The 21,733-nt window shown below is 47.0% G+C and overlaps 1 protein-coding gene across 2 annotated transcripts in view; it reads right to left on the minus strand.

The window, feature by feature from the left end:
• Nucleotides 1–4,212: 4,212 nt before the first annotated feature.
• Nucleotides 4,213–21,733, minus strand: part of Znf366 (zinc finger protein 366) — a 65,835-nt gene continuing 48,314 nt past the window's right edge. For both annotated transcript variants that reach the window (XM_005413939.2, XM_013509611.1), the window contains exons 3-5: nucleotides 20,828–21,019; nucleotides 11,195–11,369; nucleotides 4,213–8,224 (exon numbers count right to left, since the gene is read on the minus strand). In XM_005413939.2, the coding sequence (XP_005413996.1) occupies nucleotides 7,629–8,224; nucleotides 11,195–11,369; nucleotides 20,828–21,019 (963 nt within the window). In that variant the 3' untranslated portion in view covers nucleotides 4,213–7,628. The remainder of the gene's footprint in view (nucleotides 8,225–11,194; nucleotides 11,370–20,827; nucleotides 21,020–21,733) is intronic.

Here is a 21,733-nt window from a genome sequence, read left to right on the forward strand (position 1 = left end):
TGTTCCCTGGGAGGCTGACATTGTCATGATCTAAGCTGCTATATAACCTTGCTTTGATTTTTGTTTATTCTTCTTATAAGGGCTATGCCATTGCCAGGGATTTATATTTATTTTCAATTGGTCTTCATAGCGTTGAAGAGGCAATTTACTCAATATTTTACAGACACTTTCAAAACCACAGCTGAGTCTTTTAAATATTACTCTGACTCAGGTAATAGGAGAAGGGAAGTGGATTTTTTTTTTCTTTAGACTTGTTACATGTTGGAAGAGAAGCTCTCCTTCAAGAATAATAAATGACACAGGGACTGATTCTCTAAAGCTAGGATGATTAATAAATCTTACCCATCTATCCCCTCATTTGACACAAGGTTGGAGACTGTTTCCTTATTACTACTTTTTAGAAGAAACAAAATTATTTGACGGCATGCTTAATAGGATGAATTGCTACATCGAAACTAATATCCTTGCAATTGTTTTAAATGTGTCTTCATGTATCTGTCCATTTTCCTCCCACAGACCATTTATTTGTTAAGATCCACTCTGAAAAAACTCACACTTCATATTTCAAATATCAGTTAAAAACAATTCTTGAGATATGGTGCCAGAAATCTTGACAGCTCTCCCTTCCACTTTGCCTCTGCTATTTCTGCCAAGTCCTGCCAACCCCACGCCTCTCGGCCACCTTGCCCAAGTGCAGTCTGAATAGCAAGGAGCCCTCTGCTTGGATGTATTGTTTGGGTCAGGCTCAGAGTGTGTTCTTGTATTTCTTTCATCATAGAATAAAGATGGAGGGCAGAGGTCAGGGGAAGCATGTCAGAGAGATAAAGGGCAAACGGAGATCTTTGATTCAAAGACTGTAGCTCCTTCACTTTCTCTGACATAGAAATCCTATTCATCCCACACTTCCTACTGCAAATCACTTTGGTACAACCTGACAATGCAGCAGATACACAAGAACTTTTCCCACATCATACTACAAACACAGCCACCCTCTCCGGGGAACATCAGAGAAACTTCTGGACTCCCACTTCCCCTCCATTTGTTTGAAGGATCAAGAGAACATAGCTCCATTTTCAACAAAAAATTAAAAAGGAAAATCATGAAAAGAGCCAACCTCCTCTCTTTTTTTTCTCCCTTAATATATTGTTGCATCTGGGAAAGAGGAAGCCGTGAGAGCCACTGATACTGAGTCCCCGGGGACACGGTGAGGGCCACTCCCCAGCTATCCCAGGAGCAGGTCTTCCTCCGCCTGCAGAGGGAGTTTGTAATGGGTGTGAAGGTACGCTCGGCTCTGCTGTGTTGTGAAAAAAAAATAAACAAATAAATAAAAATAAAAATGTAAAAGTGCTACAGTGCCTCAGGAAACCAGGCTGTGTTCTCACCTGGGTTTTCACAGGGCTGGCAAGGTTTTAGCTTTACGGCTTTGGAAATTTGAGCACAGGGATTTGAAAAGTCATTAGCCATGCTCCTGCTGGCCTCCCCAGGCCGGCTAAGAACTGCGTGTTCCTTAAGGGCCGGGACAAATTCCTTCCACATGTTTTTGTTTTTGTTTCTTCTGGAGGTGCTGTCAGCCCTGCCCTAAGCCAACCAACTCTGGAACTTGGAACATGACAACATTGTCTTAAGTCTGCACTGTGGCTGCATAAACTGCACTGGATCAGACTTTCTAGAACACCAGAACGTCACCTTTTGAGAACTATATTTTATTAAATGGAAATGTTTTTGGGTTAAATTTAGTTAATAATATGGTAGAGATGATTAATTCACTTTTAACAATGCAAGTTCAGGATCAGGAACACATGACTGTACCGCTGGAGCACAGGTACCCTCAGGAGCTGTGGAGACACAAAGCACTCTGCAGCCTCGCTGGTCTTGGGGTCCCAGCCCTTTTCATTTGTTTTCTGATTTTCTAACTCTGGGTTCATTTGTCTTTCCTGCTGCCAGTTCTCCCTAGCATCTGTGTCTGAGAAACTATTGCCGTCTTCGGCCTTGACTCTTTCTTCACCAACTACCACCTAGATCAAAACTGGGAGAAGGACAGTTTGATGCTACCTACCTAGCACACTACTTAGTAAGCACACTCTGTTGCCAACCAAGTAACAAGCATGGACATTATGAGCACTGTGAAGCCAGGGATATAGCTCAGCGGCATAGCCCCTGCCTGGCAAGCACGAGGTCATGAGTTCGATTCCCAGTACCAACCTAATTGAACCTGTCAGTCATTATATGAAGAGATGAACTTCACATCAAGTGGCATTTTATCCTGTAATTAGAAAAATAGCCATATTGATATTAAAAACAGTATGGCTGAGAGAGGCCATTGGTGACCATTCCAGCTAAAGTGCATTCACGCTCCAATGCAGAGTTACATGGACAGACCTATGACGGCGAACACAAAGTATCCATCCTGGAAGAAACCCTCAGTAAGCTGACAGCAAAGTCACCTTGCCAGTTGGCTTCATTCAGTTGCTGTCAATAGCGACCCCAGGGCTACTAGAACAAAGAACACAGGAATGAAGCAGTCCCAGTGGCAGAGGTGGAGGTTATACATAGGCTCCACATCATGACCTGCATTCACCGGGCTCATGAATCTGCTGCCAATGTCAGGCCTGATGTTGACCTTCCAATATGTCACCATTGCTCAAGAAGAGTAATTGGTCGTTTAGCACAAGGCTGACTGCTTTAAGCTCCCTTCATCCTGAAGGGTTAGCCATTCATTGTCATAGGAATAGACACACATTCTAGGTATAAGTTTGCCTTTGTTGCTTGTAAGAACTTAGCCACCACCAAGGGGTGAGGTTTTGGAGTGTTTGTTCTAGTAGTGCAGAATCAAACATAACATTGTATCAAACTATGGACTTCCCTTTACAATACATAAGGTGCGGAGGTAGGCCCAGGGCCAAAGTATCTGTAGCACAAAATGCACTCCCTGGCCCAGCCAGTATACTTCAGTCTGTTAGTTGCTCAAGTAATAATTCCAGTTCCAGATCTGGTTGGTCCTGTCTCTTAGAAACAGCTGGTCATTTTGATGCACGGTGTATAAACCAATCCCCAATTGACAAGCCATTCTGCCTGTGTACTTCCTGCTTGCTTATCCCACATAAGCCTTAGACCACCAGAGATCAGGGCCTGATATTTTGGATACGATCCCGATCAGTGCCTGTTGACATAAATAAATCTGCCTCCAAATCCTGGGTGTTGTTTCGGTGTCTCTGCTTGCTGTTGCAGATCTACTCTCACACGTGGCCAGTTAGCTTCTTGGGGGAAATACCCTGTAAGGGTAGGGTGCCAACTGTCAGGGCATGCACTGGATCAAGGGGTTTTATATAATGCTAAGTCCTCAGTAGGAAGGTTCCAGAGACCAGGAGTGGAAATAGGAACTATCATTCTCAGTGACACGTTGGGGGTGGCTTTATACTTCTTACTTCTGCAACTTTGAATTCCTCAGGGCTATAAGTTCTTATCCTTAAAAAAAAATGCACTTTCTTCCAGGAACATAGCAAAAATACCATTAAATTACAAGCTACAGCTGCCACCTGGGCACTTCTGTTCTGTGTCTCCAAAGCCTAGCAGACAAGGAGAGGAGTTGCCAGCTTGGCAGAAGTAACTGGTCTGGTCATTGGGAACAAGGGCTGCGGAAGAACAGTATGGAACCTGGGAGAGCAGCTTGGGCTTCATTTGACCACCTGTGATTGTAAATGAATAGGTGCAGCAAGCCCATTCTGCAAAAGACACATGTCCTAGTCAGTTTGGGCTACTGTGATAAAATACCATATACTGAGTAGTTTAAAACACAAGCATTTGCTTGTCACAGTTCTGAGGGGTGGGGAGTCTGCGATCCAGGTAGAGGCAGATTTGGTGTCTGGTGTGAGTTCACTTCCTGGCTTCCAGACAACTATATTATCAGATGGTAGAGAGAGAAAAGGGCTGGTGATGGGTCAGGGAGACAGACAAAGAGAGGGGAAGGAGGGAAAGAGAATAGCTCTTCTTATAAAGAATGAATTTTTTTGAATAAGAAGAGGATGAGTGAGACGTCTTTTGCCTCCAGATGGGTTGAAGTTGATTAATTTTCCTTGAAGTTCTGAGGGAACTAACACCCTCTTCTCCCTGGGGCTGAGAAGCCAGCCCCTGGCATAGTGAGATGCTGGAGTGAGACTCTGGCAATGGCACTTCTTTGCAAAATTTCAGGTACTTGTAAATAATCAACTCGGGTTTTTCAACATGTCTTTATTTGCTTAAATTAACAAAATACAGGTTACAACGTGCTACTTTCAGGCAAACTGCCTTTTCATTGAAGCACAAAGTAATATTCACAACTTGGTTTGCTATACACTTGGAGTTTTAGTTTTTAAATAGCAAGCCAGGATTCTGTACAAAAATCAACATTTGGTGTAATGTTGTCCAAAATATGCAAAAGATTTTAAATGTTAACGCTATTACATTTTGTTCCAGCAAAGCAGACAATGATCATAATTCAAAACACAATGTTAGTATTTTATGAAATGCCTCCAAGGCTTAATAAATACAGTATGCACACGGGGCTTTCTCATGCGGTTAATCATATACCAAGATACCAGTTACTCTTTGGGTTTACGAAAGGTTAGCTTCAGTCTCATGGCCAGTGGGAAGTCAAATTTTTAAAAAGAGAGAATGAAAGAAGACTTGAAAGGCAACAAGAGCGCTAATTGTAGGCCTAAATATAAAAGGTAGAAGAAAAACGTGCCACTTGGTGTGTGTGTTGGTTGGTTCTAAGTGACAGTGGTCAGAACCTGGAAAGTGTTTGGTCCTGACCTTTCTCCAGAGTGTCACAGCGACATGAAGATGATGACCTTGGATGTGGGTAACCTTGGATGACTTTGTTCCTCTGTTCTCTGGTGATGGCCCCAATAGGTCCTCCTGTAGACTTCCATTCTGGATAATCAGCTTCTCAGGCAAGGCTGGTGGCCCTTCACTTAGCTCTGCCCTCACACACAGGGTGTTTACATAACTTAGTACTCAAAACTGGAATCCTTCGGGGAGTGAAGGGCACACTATTATTAATTACCCTGAGACCATGGGTCTAAACAAGAGTTGTCCCAGACCAACCACCATGGTTTTATCCTTCGTTCCCAGAAGGTCAGTGCTAACTCAGCCCTCAGGTTAGAGCTCATCAAGTCTCTTATATCCCTGAGTTAAAAACCAAATCCAGGCCTTGGAGCACACCCCACAATAAAATTTTGTTTACTTTCCCTAGACCTCTTTTTTCTCTCCAAATGAAAATCTACTGAGAATGCTAACACACAAAACAGACAAAATGAGCACTTTGAGTGGGGTGGGCAAGAGAAGTGAGCCCCTCCCAGCAGCTCTGCAGCGGCCTAACAGGGACCTCTGCCCCTCAAAACACAACTCAAAAACCACCATTTTGGACCTCGCTCTCTCCAACTCAACATTAACTGGTCCCTCAAACACTCCTGTAGGATTTGTTTTGGTTGAAAGGGCTAGAGTCCTCCCCCGCTCTCTGTTTTCCTGGCTCCTGTTCCAGTCAGAAGCAACTGAAAGTCTGCAGCATATGTGGCCAGGCACAGCTCGTAGTAGGTCCTCAATATGCAGATGCTGAATGAATACACCTACAATGGGGCCCTAAGAGCTGGTGGCCTCCTCACAAACCACGCTGCCAGCTTCCTGGGCAATGTCGTCAAAGGCACCCATGAGCTGTAGTCACCCTGAGTGGAAGCTGGCCCGCTGAGGACTTGGAACAGCTCTTGGCCCAGAGTTGAACAATGGCAGAAACCCACACTATTCTTTCCACCATCCCCTCTGCAGGTGCTTTGACCTCAGGTGCCAGTAGGAAGTCCAAGCAGCTGTAGAACTTCATGGTGGCACTGATGCTGAAAGAAAGGATTTTAGGACGGTGGCAGGAGAAATAGTCAGGGACTGCCAAAGCACACCAGTGAATGATGGGGATGAGAAGGGGCGGACGGGGAGGCACCTGCTCCGAGGTTGAGAGAAACAGCCAGCCTCCAGCCAACGGAAACGGCCAGGTCTTCCAAAGAAATGTCCTGGGAAGTGTGGGAGGAGGAAAAGCAGAGTGCTCAGCAGTCCCTTGCTCTGAAACCCTCACCAAGAGGCAGGATTTATATAAATGCAAACACAGTCCTGTCAGCTGTCATCGTCCCACATACGCAGCCCCATTCATATCGCTTTATTCAGTGCCAGTGCCCAAGTAAGGCCATCTGCAGGGCCCAACCCAATCACGGCTCCAGCAGCTGGGCAGGAAGGGTGAGTCCTCATAGGGCCAGTTATGCATCACGCAGCATATGGAGTAGGCATGAACATCACAGGTGCTGTGTTCTAGTACACAAAGTGTGTGTCTATGGGGGAGGTATGCCCCCTCGTGGGGCTCGTACAGAATAGGTGTACAGGGTGAGTCGATACAATCACTGCTGGTCTCCTGTCCTCTGCCTCAGGCCTCAGAGTCACTCTGAAGCCAGGAGCAGAAGTATTTCTGGAGTCCCTGAGAAGGGGTCCAAGAGATTAAAAAAATGGGTGGCTACATTTTGAGCTCAGTGAATCTTTCTCAATCCTGGTTGCACATAACACAGGGAGCAATTTGGAAACCACCAGAGCAGGGGCTCCTTCTAGACCACTAAGTCAGAATCTTGGGGTGAGGCCTGGGCATTGGTAGTTTGGGAAAGGCTCTTCCAGAAGATGCTAATGTGTAGCCAGCACGGAGAACATCGCCTAAGTTTTTGGCATAGTGATTGGCTGGTGATTATTCTAACACCCCAAATAAGTCAGAGTTTGTTTCAGGAAGAATTCCGCCCCTCACCTCTGAGCTCCAGCTTCACCAGCGACAGCTCTCTGTGCAGCTGCTGTCTGGGGTATGAGGCCTCAGAGGAAGGCAGCAATGGGCCACAGGAGGGAACTCTGCTTAGGACACAGGACATCAGTCTGAGGAGCCAGGGCACTGTCCAGTCATCTGCAAATCTGCTCCAAATGCCCCACTAGTGAAGGGAGCTGACGCAGAAGAGAGAGGTTCATGTAGGAATCTAAGTGTTGGGATTTCCCCTTAGTGAAAACTGTCCATCCCCTTCTTAGATTTTAGTTTACATCTGCAGCAGCTACTTGGAATATCCTTTCCAATAGCTCACCCTTCTGTGTCATTTCCCGTATTTTTGCTTATGCAATAAAAGCTATTTTTAGATATACCACTAGTAATATCTTCATTTAACTGGAAAAATATAACTTTCATGAATTCAGCTAACTAGTTATTAATAAGGTAACATATCAAGCACCATCATTTTACAACTAGAAAGAGATTTACCATGTATTGTATATTATGAAAGGAAAAAAGAATTTCTAAAAGCACCTCAGGGTCAGGTAGGATTAGACATCTGGAAGAAAATGCACAGTGTATTACATGGAAGACGCATGAAGTAACACTGAATCCTGTGTGTGTGTTTTTTAAGTCTGAAAGGCCCAAGGAACGCCTGAAAAGCATCCGATTACCTAGGACCCTGCCCATTTAGTCGGAGTCACTTATAAAGCTTGGCGCCCCTGCCTGTCCCCAGCGAATAGCAGTTCATGCAGAAAGCTATATTTGCACTGCCTAGCTCTCTCCTTCCAAATGTAATTTTAAAACTGTCCACTTAGATACCCAAAAGCACTGCTTGTTTTTCCATTTTCCTCTCCAGTATTTCTTTTAAACTCTCATCTCTGTGCTTGAAGTATAAGTAATCAGAAAAAGAGGGGCCCCGCCGGGTGCTCTGAAGAACCCTAAGGCTGAGGCGCTCCTCCCTGCCGGCCCCCTCGCTCTCCTGTCCCTGCCGGCGGCCTTCCCCGAGGGGGTCTTTGCTCTTCTCCTCTCGCTCTTCTTCCGTCACATCCTCCTCCTTTCCCCACTCCTTCTCCTCCTCTTTGCCTGCTGCCCCCCGCCCCTGGAGGGTCTGCTCAGGCTTGGTGGACAGATCTTGGGGCGCACAGAGCTGCTCGCTCTGGGGGGCTAGGCCAGGGCTGTAGGGCTCCACTTCGCAACAGCTCTCCTCCTCTTCCTCCTCCTCCTCCTCTGCCTCCTCCTCCTCTTCCTCCTCCTCATGGCAGGGGCTGCCCCGGGCGCTCTCCCCATCCGACTGGAACACCGGCCCCTTTGCTGCGCGCTTCTGCGAGAGGTCGAAAGGCTCCTCCTGCTCCCGGCTCCTCAGGACCCCCGTGGTCTGCGCCAGGGCCATTCTGCCCCTTCCCAAACCTGTGAAAGCAGAGAGAGGATTCAGGGATCCAGGAAACAGTGGAGGTGGTCAGTGGGTGGACAGGGAGGCGGGGAGGGCGTGCCTCAGGCCTTTCACCTGTTCTGATTGTACACCTATAAAACAGCTCATTCCCAGTAGGCAGGTGGACACTGGAGGCCTGTCAGTGTCTAAATCTGTGCACTCCTTTTAGGGTGAATTTGGCGGCATGCACCAAAAGCTTTAAAAAGAAGCTTTGCCTTAGCAATGACACAACTGAGAATTTAAATGATGAGAAACAGGCAGGCAGGAGCATAGAATGTTGTGTAAGGATGCTCATCACCACACGTTTTATTACAGTGAAGCTGTGAAAACAATTTGGTGTTTAAGTGTCAGTTAACACAACCGCACATCCACACAGAGAAGTATGTTTAGATGTAGAGGTGAGAGAGTGATCAACTAATGATCATAAGATGTACTCTCCATATATTTGATATATATATATTTAGATATATTATATATGAACTTATATTAGACCCAAAAAATATCTGGAGGGATGTGGTGGTTAAGCTTAACGGGGCCAATGTGATTGGTGTGGGAGCTGCCCAGGGATGAATAGAGCCCATTTCTGGGTGTGTCTTGGTGGGTCACAGAGATGTGACCTTGGAGCTGTATCTGCTGCCTATTTCTGCTGCCTCCTCTCGGACTCTCTTCCTCTGCTCTACTTCCTGGCTTCCATGAACTAAGCAGCTTCGGTCTGCCACATCTTTCCTCCATTATGTTCCTACACTGAAGCCAGGAGACTTTGGACTGAATCCTCTGACAGTGTGAGCCGAGCCAGTTAAACCTCTCCTTCTTTAAACCTTAGGTGGCAGGTATTGTGTTCCAGAGAGAGGAAGCTGAATAATACAAAGAATGGATGGCAAAATCTCAAAATGGATAGTTTGAGGTGGCTATTACATTTCCTCATTTCTCAAGTATTTCTTCTATTTTGCAGTAAGCATAGATTTTACTGTAAGAAAAAAACCCCCAGCAGTAATAGATATTTTCATCTTGAAAAAAGAGATTCCACTAGGACCCGAGGACTTCCGGATCGTGGCCCCTTTCCACAGAGTAGGGAGGGTAGAAGGTTCCACACAGCTCCCAAAGCCGCTGCGCCTGACATGTGCCTCTGTGCTGGGCACAAGGATCTGAGAGCATCTCACTTTCAGTTTCAGTTTGGGGGCCTGTACCAGTGAGTTTTGCAGTGGTCAATAGCCATGAGGTAGCTTTATTTCATCCCATTGTTAAGGCCTCTGCCTGTGCTGAGCGGACAGTCAGTCTCTGAGGACAGAAGCCAAGACTTTGAAGAGGAGAAGGCACAAAGAGGTCCCAGCCACAGGGGCTCTGGGTGGGAGCGTTCCAGGGAAGGGCAGGGGCCCCTAAGGACCAATGGCCTCCTTTCCAACATCCTCGGGCCATGGAGCTGTCTGTCTCTCTCTCCTGCCCCAGAGGTGGAACAAACTTCACCTCCTGTGGAAAAATCCAGGCATAGCTTAGGGAGTGGCTCAGGCAACTAGAGATTCAGTGAATAATTCAGGAGGAATAATTCACATATTTCAGGGAAAAGAAAACTTGCTTTTGCTTTTTAACCAGGATTTTTCAGGGCTTGCACACAAACTCCAGCCCCTGTGTGTGATGACTCTAGTTCCATAAACTCAGGAGGTGTTGTGAAAAACTTCAAAGTTATGATTATTTAATTTTACTCTGTGTGTGCGGGCACCTATATCATCTATGAATCTGTGCGCTGATTTCACTACCTTTGTTTGGAGCAGACACAAGCAAATTATCCCTGATATTTGCCTAGAGTAATGAACACAGGATTGATTCAGAAATCTTTGAGTTGGAATCTCAGTTCTGCCTTCAGACTTGCTGTCTGACCTCAAATAGCTTCTATAACACCTCCAGGTGTTAGTTTCCTTTTACACGAAATGAAAATAACAGTCTCTTTCATAGATTTGCGGAGGTTACCAATAACACTCCCAAAGTGTCTGGCTCTAAGCTTTGACCAATAATGATGGTGGTTACAGATCTCTTAAGATGATTTTGTAAATTCCACCCACAACAGTCCTATGTCCCCACACGCAGAGCTCCTGGAGGGCAAAGATAGCCTCATTCTCTCCAACCTGTCACTGCATGCAGCTCGCTGCACCGGACAGAGGTGTGTCCTGTCAAGGGACTGGTTGATTAGGTCACGAGGGGGAAGCCTGCTAATCAGCAGGCCTGGAACACAAACTTTTCACTGCCAAGGGTCCTGGGCTATGAAGATAAAGGAGGCAAGAACATTTCAAGTTCAACAAAGACTCAGTGCAGGGAGACTAAAGCCCTGCTCTGTGCAGAGGCCGACCTGCAGGAAAGTGGTCCTTGTGTGGACAGGGAGGGGGACCTAGGCTGCCACGAACACACTTCTGCTGACAGCACAGTGTGCAGACCTGTTTTGAAAAAGGAAATGAAAACCACATGCAATTTAACAGCAATGTGACAAAGCGGCTGTAATAAAGACTGTTGAGTCAGAATGGTGTGCACTTAAATCCTGGCTCTGCCACCTTTCAGTTGAGCCATTTGGGCGAATTAATCTCTTAAAGCCTTGGTTTCCTCATCTATAAAACACTAATTATAGGTGTTCCTCCACCTGGGAGTGGCTGTAATGATTTAAGGCGCTAAGGCACCCGATGCAGAGTTTAGAACAAAGCAACCAACGCTGGAGCCAACTGGCAGCACATCAGGTTCCAAACTTACTCTCCGTGAGCATAACGCACAGCCTTCAGGTATCAGTATGACCTTTTTTAGTGACATTTTAAGTCTGCTCCTACTATTCCAATGTGGTCCTAAAAATTACATCCCTGTTTTTGATTAGAGCGATCCCCAAAGTAACACCCCATAAAGCCAAATTCCACTCCCGAGTGCTGCCCACTGAGCCCGGGGTGGGGTGGGCGTTGGCAGGGATGAGCTACCTTGAGCATGAAGGCCCCGTTCCATCACGCCGTGCTTGACCTTCATGTGGCGCGTGAGGTTCCCCTTCAGGGTGAACTTGCTGGGGCAGTAGAGGCACTTGAAGGGTTTGCTGTCCGAGTGCAGGTGCATGTGGCCCATCAGATTGTGCATCCGGTTGAATTCCTTCCCACACAGCTGCCGGAGACAGAGGTGAGGAGAGCACAGTCACCCTGCCAAGGACACCTACTTCCAAGCCCACCAGGCGCAAAGTGCAGGGTGCCATCCCCACTTCTATTCTGCTCGGACCTCGGCATTTCAAGCTGCTTGCAAGGAACGTGTCCTTCTGGAAGTCAGGGAGAGGCTGTATCTTGCCCAACCTTGGAGGTGGCGTGGGAGGGACAGATGCAGGGGATGGGGATTGACGGTGGCCTGGGATCTTTAAGCACAGGGTAAAAATTGAAAAGCTGCTTTTGAATGCAACCTCTGGAAAGGAGGAGAGCTGATCTGAAAAAGCAGTTTCTGCAAGTGAGTCTCTTAATTAATAAGGATATGAGTATGTGATATTTATGAAGTGTTTACAATATGGACGGCATTGTTTTAAGTCTGCCAAGCAATAGCTTAATTTTCACATCAATCTCATGAGACAAAGGGTATCACACTCATCTTATACAGATGGGGAAACTGAGAGCTTAAATCGTTCGGCCAGCCCCACAGGTAGTAGGTGCCAGAGCTGGGGTAGGAATTCAGGCCACCGGACACCAGAGGTAACCACCACTCCATACTGCATTCCCCTGAATGGATCTTCTGTTGGACTGGGTCAGGCAACGCACCGCTAAATTTTAATTTGCTAATCCCTGGGATGAATTTTAAAGTTAAAAGAAACAAAGAGGCATCTAAGGCAGCAATGTGTCTCTTCTCTACGTGGAGACTTAAAGACCTGAGAATACTCCCTCAGGAATACACAGAAGTCATTTCATTCCCTTCTTTTTCATAATTTCTCTCCACTGCCTTCCAAGTGCTGCTCCCATGTGGGAAAGACCACAAGAGTTTGTCTCATACTTGCTCCGAAGGAGCAGACTTTCCTTCCCAGGTGCTATGTGTCGCTTCTAGATTGAACTTAACGAAAGTAACATATTCTTCAGGATTGTGACAGCTGAGCTTCTCTGAAGGCATGGACAGATTGAGTAAATGATGATTCCTTGAGGTTGGCCGGAGAGAAGGCAGGGCGGTAAGCGGCAGCCAGTTTGGGCTGGCACATGTATCACGGATAATCTAGAGATGGGTTATGAGTGGTTGGTTCTGTATTTCTGAATAATTCATACTTGGGGATTTTAAGTACTCCTTCCCTTTTGCTTCCATACTAGCAACAGTGCGCGTGGCCTCCCAGGTGGGGCTGTGGCTCAGCACCCAGAACACCACACTCATTTGAAAATGGCATCCTCAGAAGAGAAAACCACCGTTTTCTAGGGGGTTGATCTAATTCCAACTTCCTCAAGAGAAGCAGTATGTGGGATGGATATTTGGGGTTTTTTTTTATTCTGAACAGAGACAGTTAATTAAGATGGCAATCTGTGGCTCAGTTTTTCATGTGTATAAAAGTTTTGCTAGAGTTATATTTATCAGCTTAGTACACCCATTTCTTTATTATGGCTAAAAAATAAAGTTTTCACTCTAGAAAGTACACATCAGAGATTCTACATTTCCAGTCCTGAGTCATTTTTTGAAAAGTACACCTCTTTGGATTTATGGAATGGTTCCTGGTTATTTGCAGAGATGTTGGCTGGTGGCAGCTGCTTGAGTGTGACCAGTACCTCTCTGATGCAGTATTTGTTTCAGTTGTTCTGACTAGTAGATTGCAATGCCCATGAAGGCTGTGTCTGCCTTTTTATGGTACCCCTTGCCTAGCTGCTGCATTATGTGTCCTCAAAAGGAACCCACTGGGTGCAGTGGTGAGGCTCACTGCAGGAATAGGAAGACAGAAGAAAAATCCCCAAGTGGTGAATCACAAGAGCTGTAGTGGGGGAGGAGCTGAAGGCTGGAAGATCAACTAGGCTACCGCACAAGTGCAGGCACAAGCAGACATCACTGACAGGAAGGGATGAGTGCCTTCTGAACTTGTTCTCGGCATGGGAGAATTCATCTTTTGTTGAATCTCTGGTTGCTGTGGTATGAAAAGCTGGCCTGGCCTGAAAGGATTTTGTAAAGGATATGGAATTTTAGCCTAGCCTTGAAGAATGTGTAGAGTGGGTGAGACAAAAGGATGGTCCCACCCACCCCCCAGGGTCTCACTGTATAGTTCAGGCTGAACTTAAACTCACTATGTAGCCCAAACTGGCCTTGAACTGTCGGTGATCTTCCTGCACTACCTTCTGGAGTGCTGGGATTGCAGGCGTGTGCCACTTTATTAGATATTTTTGGACATTTGTGTCAACCTGACATCACTGACAAGTAATTGTCACTGTTGTGATAATGATCCGCAGCTGTGGGTCTTAGCTACCGGGACTGGGGGAGGGCAGACCTTGCAAATCACCTGGCCTAAGGTCTGATCTATCACCTTCCCTGCCTGAAATTCCATACACAGAGGTGTGTGCTCACCTCAGTGGCTACCTCTGCACATCTTCTAGGTAATCCCTCAGCCTCAGGCAAGCTACCTTTTAGTGTTTTTTCTACCCTATTTTCTGGTTCAGTTCATTTAGTACTGAAACTCTTGGAACATTTTAGTAATACTGTACATGGGGACATCATGACTTTAAAATGATAGTGTCCCTATAGTCAAGACCTGCAGCCTCAGGAAAAATCCACTGTGGGACATGACTGGTCGGCTACATTATCTTACGTCTGACTGATAAAGGAAATTGCTTTTTGTATGTTGCCAAAATTCAAATTTATGTACTAGAGTTATCCTTTGTGAGTTATGGTAGCCAACAGAGAGCTTCTCCAGAGTACAGGGGTGTATCAACTCCAAAAGGTGTTTGGGGCCCCAAACAGTATCCCGTGTAGTCTCTAATGGAAGAACTACTTCCCTTTCCTTGAAAACAATCTCAGTATCAAGCACAGGGCCACACACATAGTGCACTTAATGAATATCTAAGTGTTTAGTTGAAAGAATAAAACAAGTTGGGAAAATACCATTACCCCATGCAAAGTTCTATAAAGCAGCTATGACCAGTTCTCTTCCTTTCTCCCACTAGATCTTTACACATTAGTTTGCAAACTAAAATCCGTCCCTGGCAGGATGGAGCCAATTAACTCTGGATCTGGGGCACCTGGGGCTCCATGCACATCTCAAGGGTAGGTATTTAGCTTTTTCCTCTCAACCCCTGACCCCTCCACAAAGCCCTCTGGTCCTTATCCAGAACATGTAGCCTCTTCAGCTGTCTCAGGAGATTATCCTCACATGGCAATGCACACGTGTGTAAAGGTATTGTATGTCTCTGAAATTCAGAGGGAAACTTCTCAGCCTGCTGAAGAGAGGCCAGAGAAAGAGGCTGGGCCAGCTCAATCATGGCCCCCTGGACTGAAGAGGTTTGAGATGTAAGCTCCAAGCAGAATCTTGGCAGTCAGGGAGGGGAGTTGGACCGGAAGGAAGAAGGCGCTGGGAGGGAGCTGCAAGACTCCAGTTTCTTCTCTGGAAGGAAGCAGCCATTTAAGTTAAAGTCCACTTTAATTATGAGACTTAAAGCCAAGGGCTTGCCCAGGTCAGGACTTGCTGGGTCATCTCCTACAAAGGTGTGCAGAGTTTAAAATAAAGTAGGTGCAGGAAGCTGATGGAGTGGTAAGGACTCAGTTTTGAAGAGAAGGTGGACCGCAAAGTTTACTTAAAAAGTTTGGAGGCCCTGGGCTCAATCCCCAGTGCAGTAGGCAGAGAAGCTGGGAAGAAGAACCCGGTTCAGCAGTGCTGCTTGTTAGAGAATTCAAGCAGAAAGCGTCCTGGCTGAGGCGCCCACCGGAAAGATGAAAGCTGAGACATCCAAACTATCATTTAAAAACAGGCTACATGGTCACGACAGAGCAGGCACACAGGTAAGAGCAGGCACTCAGGATGATAGAGAACCTGGTGTCCTGTGCAATGCTGACAATAACCAGTTTCTTGTGAAGGGAGGAACAAACGGGATAATTCCTGTAAAATACTTGAAATAGTAATAGTAACAGCTCCATAAATACTAGCTCACATTACTATCATTATCTAGTACGTGGTAGGCTACTTAACATTCCAGAAACAGAAAGATCTTTGAAGACAAGAGTGCTGTCCTTTTCAGCAAATTAACTGAAGGAGATATCAAAGGCAGGACCAAGAGAGGAATCCTCCAAGTAAATCCTTGCTGGCTGACCTGGGCCCTAATAAAAACGCAAACAGTTGTGCTGGCCCATTTTGGGAACTGGGCAGGGAAAGGGAAGACTCAGCCTAGGTGGCTGGATTCAGCGGTCCTGCTACCTGGCTCCTCAGTCCTCAGACTGTCCCTGAAACAGCTGACCAGTCCCCAGTTTGCACCAGGCCTCCTTGCTCTGGGCTCCCGGAATCCTTCCTTCCCAGGTCCGGGGCCTGGAGGTTCCTCTGGCATTCGCTCCCTTGAACCTCCCAAGACTACACTGGCGGCCAAGGAGAGGTCGGCTGTGGGCAGAGACTGTGCAAAGACAGTGGCAGCCACCAGCCCAGGCCAGAGGCCCAGAAAGTCAGTAAAAAGCACACTGCCTCACTGCAGCCACTGAGGTGAGCTTCAGAGCTGAGATACCCCAGGAAGCCTGCGTTTTCCTGCTCTGAGCGCAAAGGTCAAAGAGCTGCAGCCCGCAGCCAAGGAGAATGGCCTCCCTGAACTGCCCTTCCCTTCCATTCTTCCCCCTCTCTCCTTTACTAAGAAGGGTGTTCCTTTCCTCAAAGGGAGAGAGAGGGAGGGAGGGAGAGAGAGACTGTAAACTGTCCAAAAGGACCGTGAGAAAACAGGAAGCTTTGAAAAGTACAAGAGAAAGCAAGATGAAATCTATTTGCAGGCCGGCCCCTGGGGACATGTGAGGCATTGTTAAGCAGGCAGTTCATACAGCTATATCCTTCCTTCAGCCAGAGGAGGCCTGTGCTGCCAAAAGGCTGCTATCTGGTCACTGCCTTAACCCCCTCTTCACCAGCCCGAAAAGCCTGACCCCAAGCGCTGGACCCCCACAAAGTTCCCCATGTGGTTTCTCCCCTCGGGGCATCAAAGAACTCGAGGAGGAAACAGAGCCCCTTGGCAGTAGAGGAAGTGGAGAGCCTTTTCAGGGAGACCTCACCCCTCACCTAAAGGCTCTGCCTTCTACTCCAGCCCTCTGCTGCAGATGACCCGATGATTCATAACTTAGGCAGCTCCCAGCTTTACCCATCTCAAAAGAGAATTTGTCCCGGAAATTCTGGATGCTGGCTTTTCCTGGACAGGTTTTCCAAAGAGGGCAGCTGGTTTTTTGCTCTCATGGAGTGTGGCTGCTACAAGGGTAGTATCCAAGTCAAATCCTATGTGCTTACGCAGAATCTGGGAAGCATGTTTCTGAAACACGGCTTGAGTCTACAGGCATGGGTCTCTGGAAAAGCTCCAGCTGGCTCCAAAAAGCAAGGAGTCCGGAGGAGCAAGGAGTTCAGAAGTTGTCAAGAGTGAAAGAGCTCAGAAAGGCAGTGATTTGTTTTTTTTTATGTAAGAAAAAAGAAACATAGACTGGAAAACTTTCCTCTCCTCTAATTTTCCATCCTATTGTTAATGCCTGATCCCACAGTTAGAGAACATTTCTGCTTTCTGGAGACAGCTGTTTCCACTGACCACAGGGTCAGAGAGAACCATTTGATGCTACGGTGGGGAAAGGATTTATAGGAGAACATTTTTAATGGTGAGAATCCCCAGAAATTTGGATCTGTTACCAAAAAAATCTCCCTTGGTGCAAGTTCCTGAGTAAAGGAGAGAGCACTAACTGCTGGAGCACAGCGGCAGCGAGCCTGCCATGTCAAGCACGGAAAGAGAACAGCTCTGCCCTGGCGCCATGACCAGGCTCGGGTGGAGCTCTCCGGGCTCGTTCCCCAACATGGCTACACATGCGGCTGTTTGTCTCTGGTGGCTTTGAAACATAGAGCAATGAGCAACTGGCCTCCAGCCCTCTCCCAGCTTCCAAACCCCAACAGCCTTCACACAGAGCCAGATTTCCAAGAGTCTGGCAAGTTCTGATGGGAGACCAGGTCTACAGGACACCATGTGGAGCTGGCTCACCCCCAAAGTGTTTGAAAACACTGTGAGCCTGTTGAAAATTTGCGAACTCAGACACGCTCTGGAAGTCTTTTGACATGAAAAAGGGTGGTGGTACAGTAAGGACACCCAACATGACGACACTTTGCAGGGATCTGAGAGTACTTCCCAGGGATTTATGACTTTTGAGGATGACCAGGCCAGTTCTGGTGCTGGACCATCTCACACTGGAAGATGTGGAAATGCTAGAGCTGGAGAGGAATCACCTGGCAGTTGGTTTCTGGCACTTTCCAGGAGACAAGGGGCTATGTGCCCAGATGACTGATACCCATCTTTGTTTCAGAGATGTTTAAGGATAGAGAAAGGTCACCTAAATTTGACAAAAATGCCCTTCAACGTCCAATTCTTTCTGTCTAATAATATGTAACACTCTCTACCTGGCCTACCCACCTATGGTACAGACTCCTAAGAGGATGTGGCCACCAGGAGAAGTGCTCCTCCACATGACCAGTCTAATTCCTGTGGCAGGCCCATCTCCCACTGAGAAGTAGAACCCGTGTATGGTTTCAAAGCTGGCCTTCCACTTCACACTCTCAGGCCAGGGATATAGCTCAGTGGTGCAGGCGCCTGCCTGGCAAGTGCGAGGTTGTGAGTTCGATTCCCGTTACCCAAAAAAATAAATAAATAAATAAGATACTACTTCACACTCTCTCAAGGGATCTGCTGGTGTGGACCAGACATCCAGCACTGATTCAGTCCTCAGGGAAGAGGCAGAATGGAGTTTCTGAACCATTAAGCTGACACTGAACACTTCATGACATGGTGCATTGTCATGGGGTAGAGCAGCAGACTGCTGTTCCTAAAGAGAGGCCTGTTAGGATGGCATCATTGGACCCAGGCTGCGTTGCTCTGTGTAGTTTCTGTGTACCAGAACCATGGAGAATTCTCTAGACCGTCAGACACTGTCCCAAGAAATCCAGGCCTTTGGGAGTGGAAAAGCAGTTCTGCCTCTTTGTCCTCAAATCTCAAAAGCCTCACTTCAGGAGCATTGCCCGCCTGGCTATGCCCACTGCTGGATCAGACTGGATGAGGTGCAGTAGGAAGTAGTTGGGCTGGACAGGTATGGATTATTTTTAGGCAGATAACTTCCTACCTGTTTTAACAATTTTCCTCCAGAACATTTGAAAAGATATAAACATAATTCATGTCTGAAGCCCAAAAGTAAACATAGCACAGGGATTAAAGAATGGCAAAGAGCCTGCAGGAGCCTGCACCTCCACTGTAGGACACAGTGAACTTCTGCAGGAAGCTCTGATGCTTTGGAAGCAAAGCACTTTAGAGACTCAGTGAGTGGGAAGGAAATCAAAGAAGCACCTGAAGAGAGACAGCAGACTTTCTTTGCAGCCAGGGCTGGCCTCTCAGGTGTACAGCACAGGGCCCCAGCTCAGAAGGGTCCAGACTTTGATGTGATGCTCTGCCTCACTGCCTTGCAGTTCTTCATTCTGTCTGAACAAGGGGCCTTGCATTTCCATTTTGCACTGGGCCCTGAGAATCATGCAGCCCGTCCTGCATGCTGCTTCCTCTCCTTTCAGCTTAGCTGACTCAAGATGGACATAAATTGACTTTCAAACCACTGGGAACTTGGAGAAAAGGAAGGGAAACAGAAGTGGGTGGCAGGAAAAGGGCTGGGGGGAGAAACCTCCCTCTGCTGCGTCTGGACAATACCCGCACCGTCTAGGGAAGCTCTGGTTCCTGACCCCTCACCCTGGCCAGGAGTTGCCAGCACAGGAAAGAAGTCAACTTCGCAGGGGGTTCCTTCAAGAGGGGGCCACTCTGCAGAGGGATGAAAGCAGCAACAGCTCTGGGAAGCGGGGAACCCTCCTTCAGGGAGTGGACCTAAGAGAGTGTCATTTGCACCCCGTCCAACCCATAGTAACAAAGAGAAGGAAAACTTCCATTTCAAACAGAAGAGCGCTGCAGATGTCTCCAGGCGGCATTTCCCTCTTCTCCCTTAGGCCCTTTCTGTGCAACTGGGTGACACTTGCTGTGCAGTCCTTACACTACCCAATCACATGTAAGACTTTTCTTTTCAGAAGCGGAGAAGAAAACAGTGCTGGGGGCTGGGGCAGCCTTGGGAAGCCTGAGAGCTCTGCGTAACACCAGTTAGTGCCTTGGGATTTACAAATCTCCTGCTCACACATTTTCTCAGCTGATGAAATAAAACCCAAATTAATGTGACACAGAAATTTTAACAAAGGTGATCGATCCCTGTGCTTTGTGGCACTTGGGAATAAATGAAAAATACTCTAGGTGACTGTGCTCTTAACCAAAAAAAGGATTTCTGAGGTGCTTTGAAAGGTGACATTTACAATTCATTTTGTCTCTATTTGTGTAATTGACATGCGATGGTTGTACACATTCATGGGATCCACTGTGGCATTATTGTACATACTGTATATACAATTTATTGTATATTGAAATATACAATAAATTATTGTTAACATTAGTCATTTTACTGTGTTGTGTTATACAACCCTACAACTCTTTCTCCTTAACTATATTTTTGAACAACACTGTCATCAACCTCTCTATCACTTCTTCCTCTCTCCTTCCCAGCCTCTGGTAACCATGACCCTACTTCTATAAGATCAATTTATTTAGCTTCCACATGAGTGAGACCATGGAGTGTTTTCAGCTTTCTATGCTTGGCTTATTTCACTTAACATAGTATCTTCCAGGCTCATCCACATTGCTACAAATACCAGTATTTTATTTTTCATGGCTGCATAGTATTCCAAATTTTCTTCATCCATTCATGCTTTGATAGACACCTAGGCTGATTCCACATCTTGGCTATTGTGAATAATGCTGCAGCTACCATAAGCTCTAACCATCCCATTACTTAGCAGACGCTACAGGGAAGGAAACTAGCCTGCAGGGAGCCCTTTCAGCCTTGCTGGGAGGCCTGTCTTCTAAGCAGAAGGTTCAGTCCCAGTGTGAGGAGAGGAAGGGAGGTAAGGGAACAGGGGATTTTGCTGGAAGCTTTCCGGACTCATCTCTCTGTTCTACTCATTGGTTTGTAAGGGGAAGAGAGCCGTACCAGGTTTCTCCTCTGCTCTGGGGCAGGAGCTGTCTGCATTGGCTTCATCCTCGACCAATTCCATTCTCAAATGGGCCTTCCACCCTCAAGACTTCCCCGACTGCCTGGACACTGATGCCACAGTGACACAAACAGGGCCAGCTTCTCAGGGACCAGCCAAGGGCTGTTGCGAGCACAGGTATGGTGGAAGGAGGGGCAGAGTGGCAGATGGGACTCAAGATTGACCACAAACCTACTCTGAGCCTCACTAGGCCCCAGATGAACCACAGCAGAAGGCTCTCCAGGGACTCTGCCTCACTGGGCATGCGCACACCCCTGAGCATGCACACAACCCCCAACCCACCCCTCATGCCCACCTTGCATTTGAAAGGCTTCACATCAGAGTGGACGATCATGTGCGCCTTGAGGGTCTGTTTCTGCACGAAGCTCTTGTAGCAGAGGTGACACTGGTAGGCACGAATGTTGGTGTGGATCAGCACGTGTCTCTTCATGTTGGCCAGCAGAGTGAACTCCCGCCCACAAATACCGCACTTGTGCTCCTTCACACCCTGCGGGGAGGCGAGAGTCAAGACTTCCGGGATTAGTGGGAAGCAGGCTTCCATGAGGGCTATCGGCTTTGTTTTCCTTCCCACTACGTAATCCACAAAGAGCTCCATCAAGGTCCAAATGGTGTAGTGTTAGTCTTGTTAGATTATTATTTTCTTGAAAAGTGTAGATTACATAATCTTTTTCTCCCCCTTCTAAACACCAGAGACTGGCCAGACCACTGAGAAAAGGAGCTATTGCTTTTGTTGTTCCTACTGCTGCCCATGGTAATTCTACAGTAACAGTTTTCAAGGATTAACAGGATTTGGGCAAGAGCACTGTGGACTGATATGCAAAATGAATCTATAATCCAGCTTTCACAGTAATGAAAACACAACATCTAAACTGATAGCAACATTTCCCACATGAAAGCTAATGTCCCCTTGAGTTCTCATTAATGGACTCAAAAAATCCCAGAAGAACTTATTTTCACTTCAGTGGATCACAACTTGGTATTCACCCTCTCCAGTTGGTGCCCTGGCTTCCCCCAAGCCATAGTGAACAGTGTGCCTTGGCTCTGGAGTCTTCTCTAACTGAGCTCTTTTTGAGGGGGAAATGCGGCGGGTGACCGCATTCTGAATTAGAAAGCAGAGCAGGAGGTTGTCTAGTTTCCTTAGCAGCTGTAGAGGAGTGTTTGGGTACCTGAGCATTGATGCTGTCAGAGTATTTCCAGGGAC

This window comes from Chinchilla lanigera, unplaced genomic scaffold (genome assembly GCF_000276665.1).
Source record: "Chinchilla lanigera isolate Chin_1 unplaced genomic scaffold, ChiLan1.0 scaffold00174, whole genome shotgun sequence".
Classification (NCBI taxonomy): Eukaryota; Metazoa; Chordata; class Mammalia; order Rodentia; family Chinchillidae; genus Chinchilla; species Chinchilla lanigera.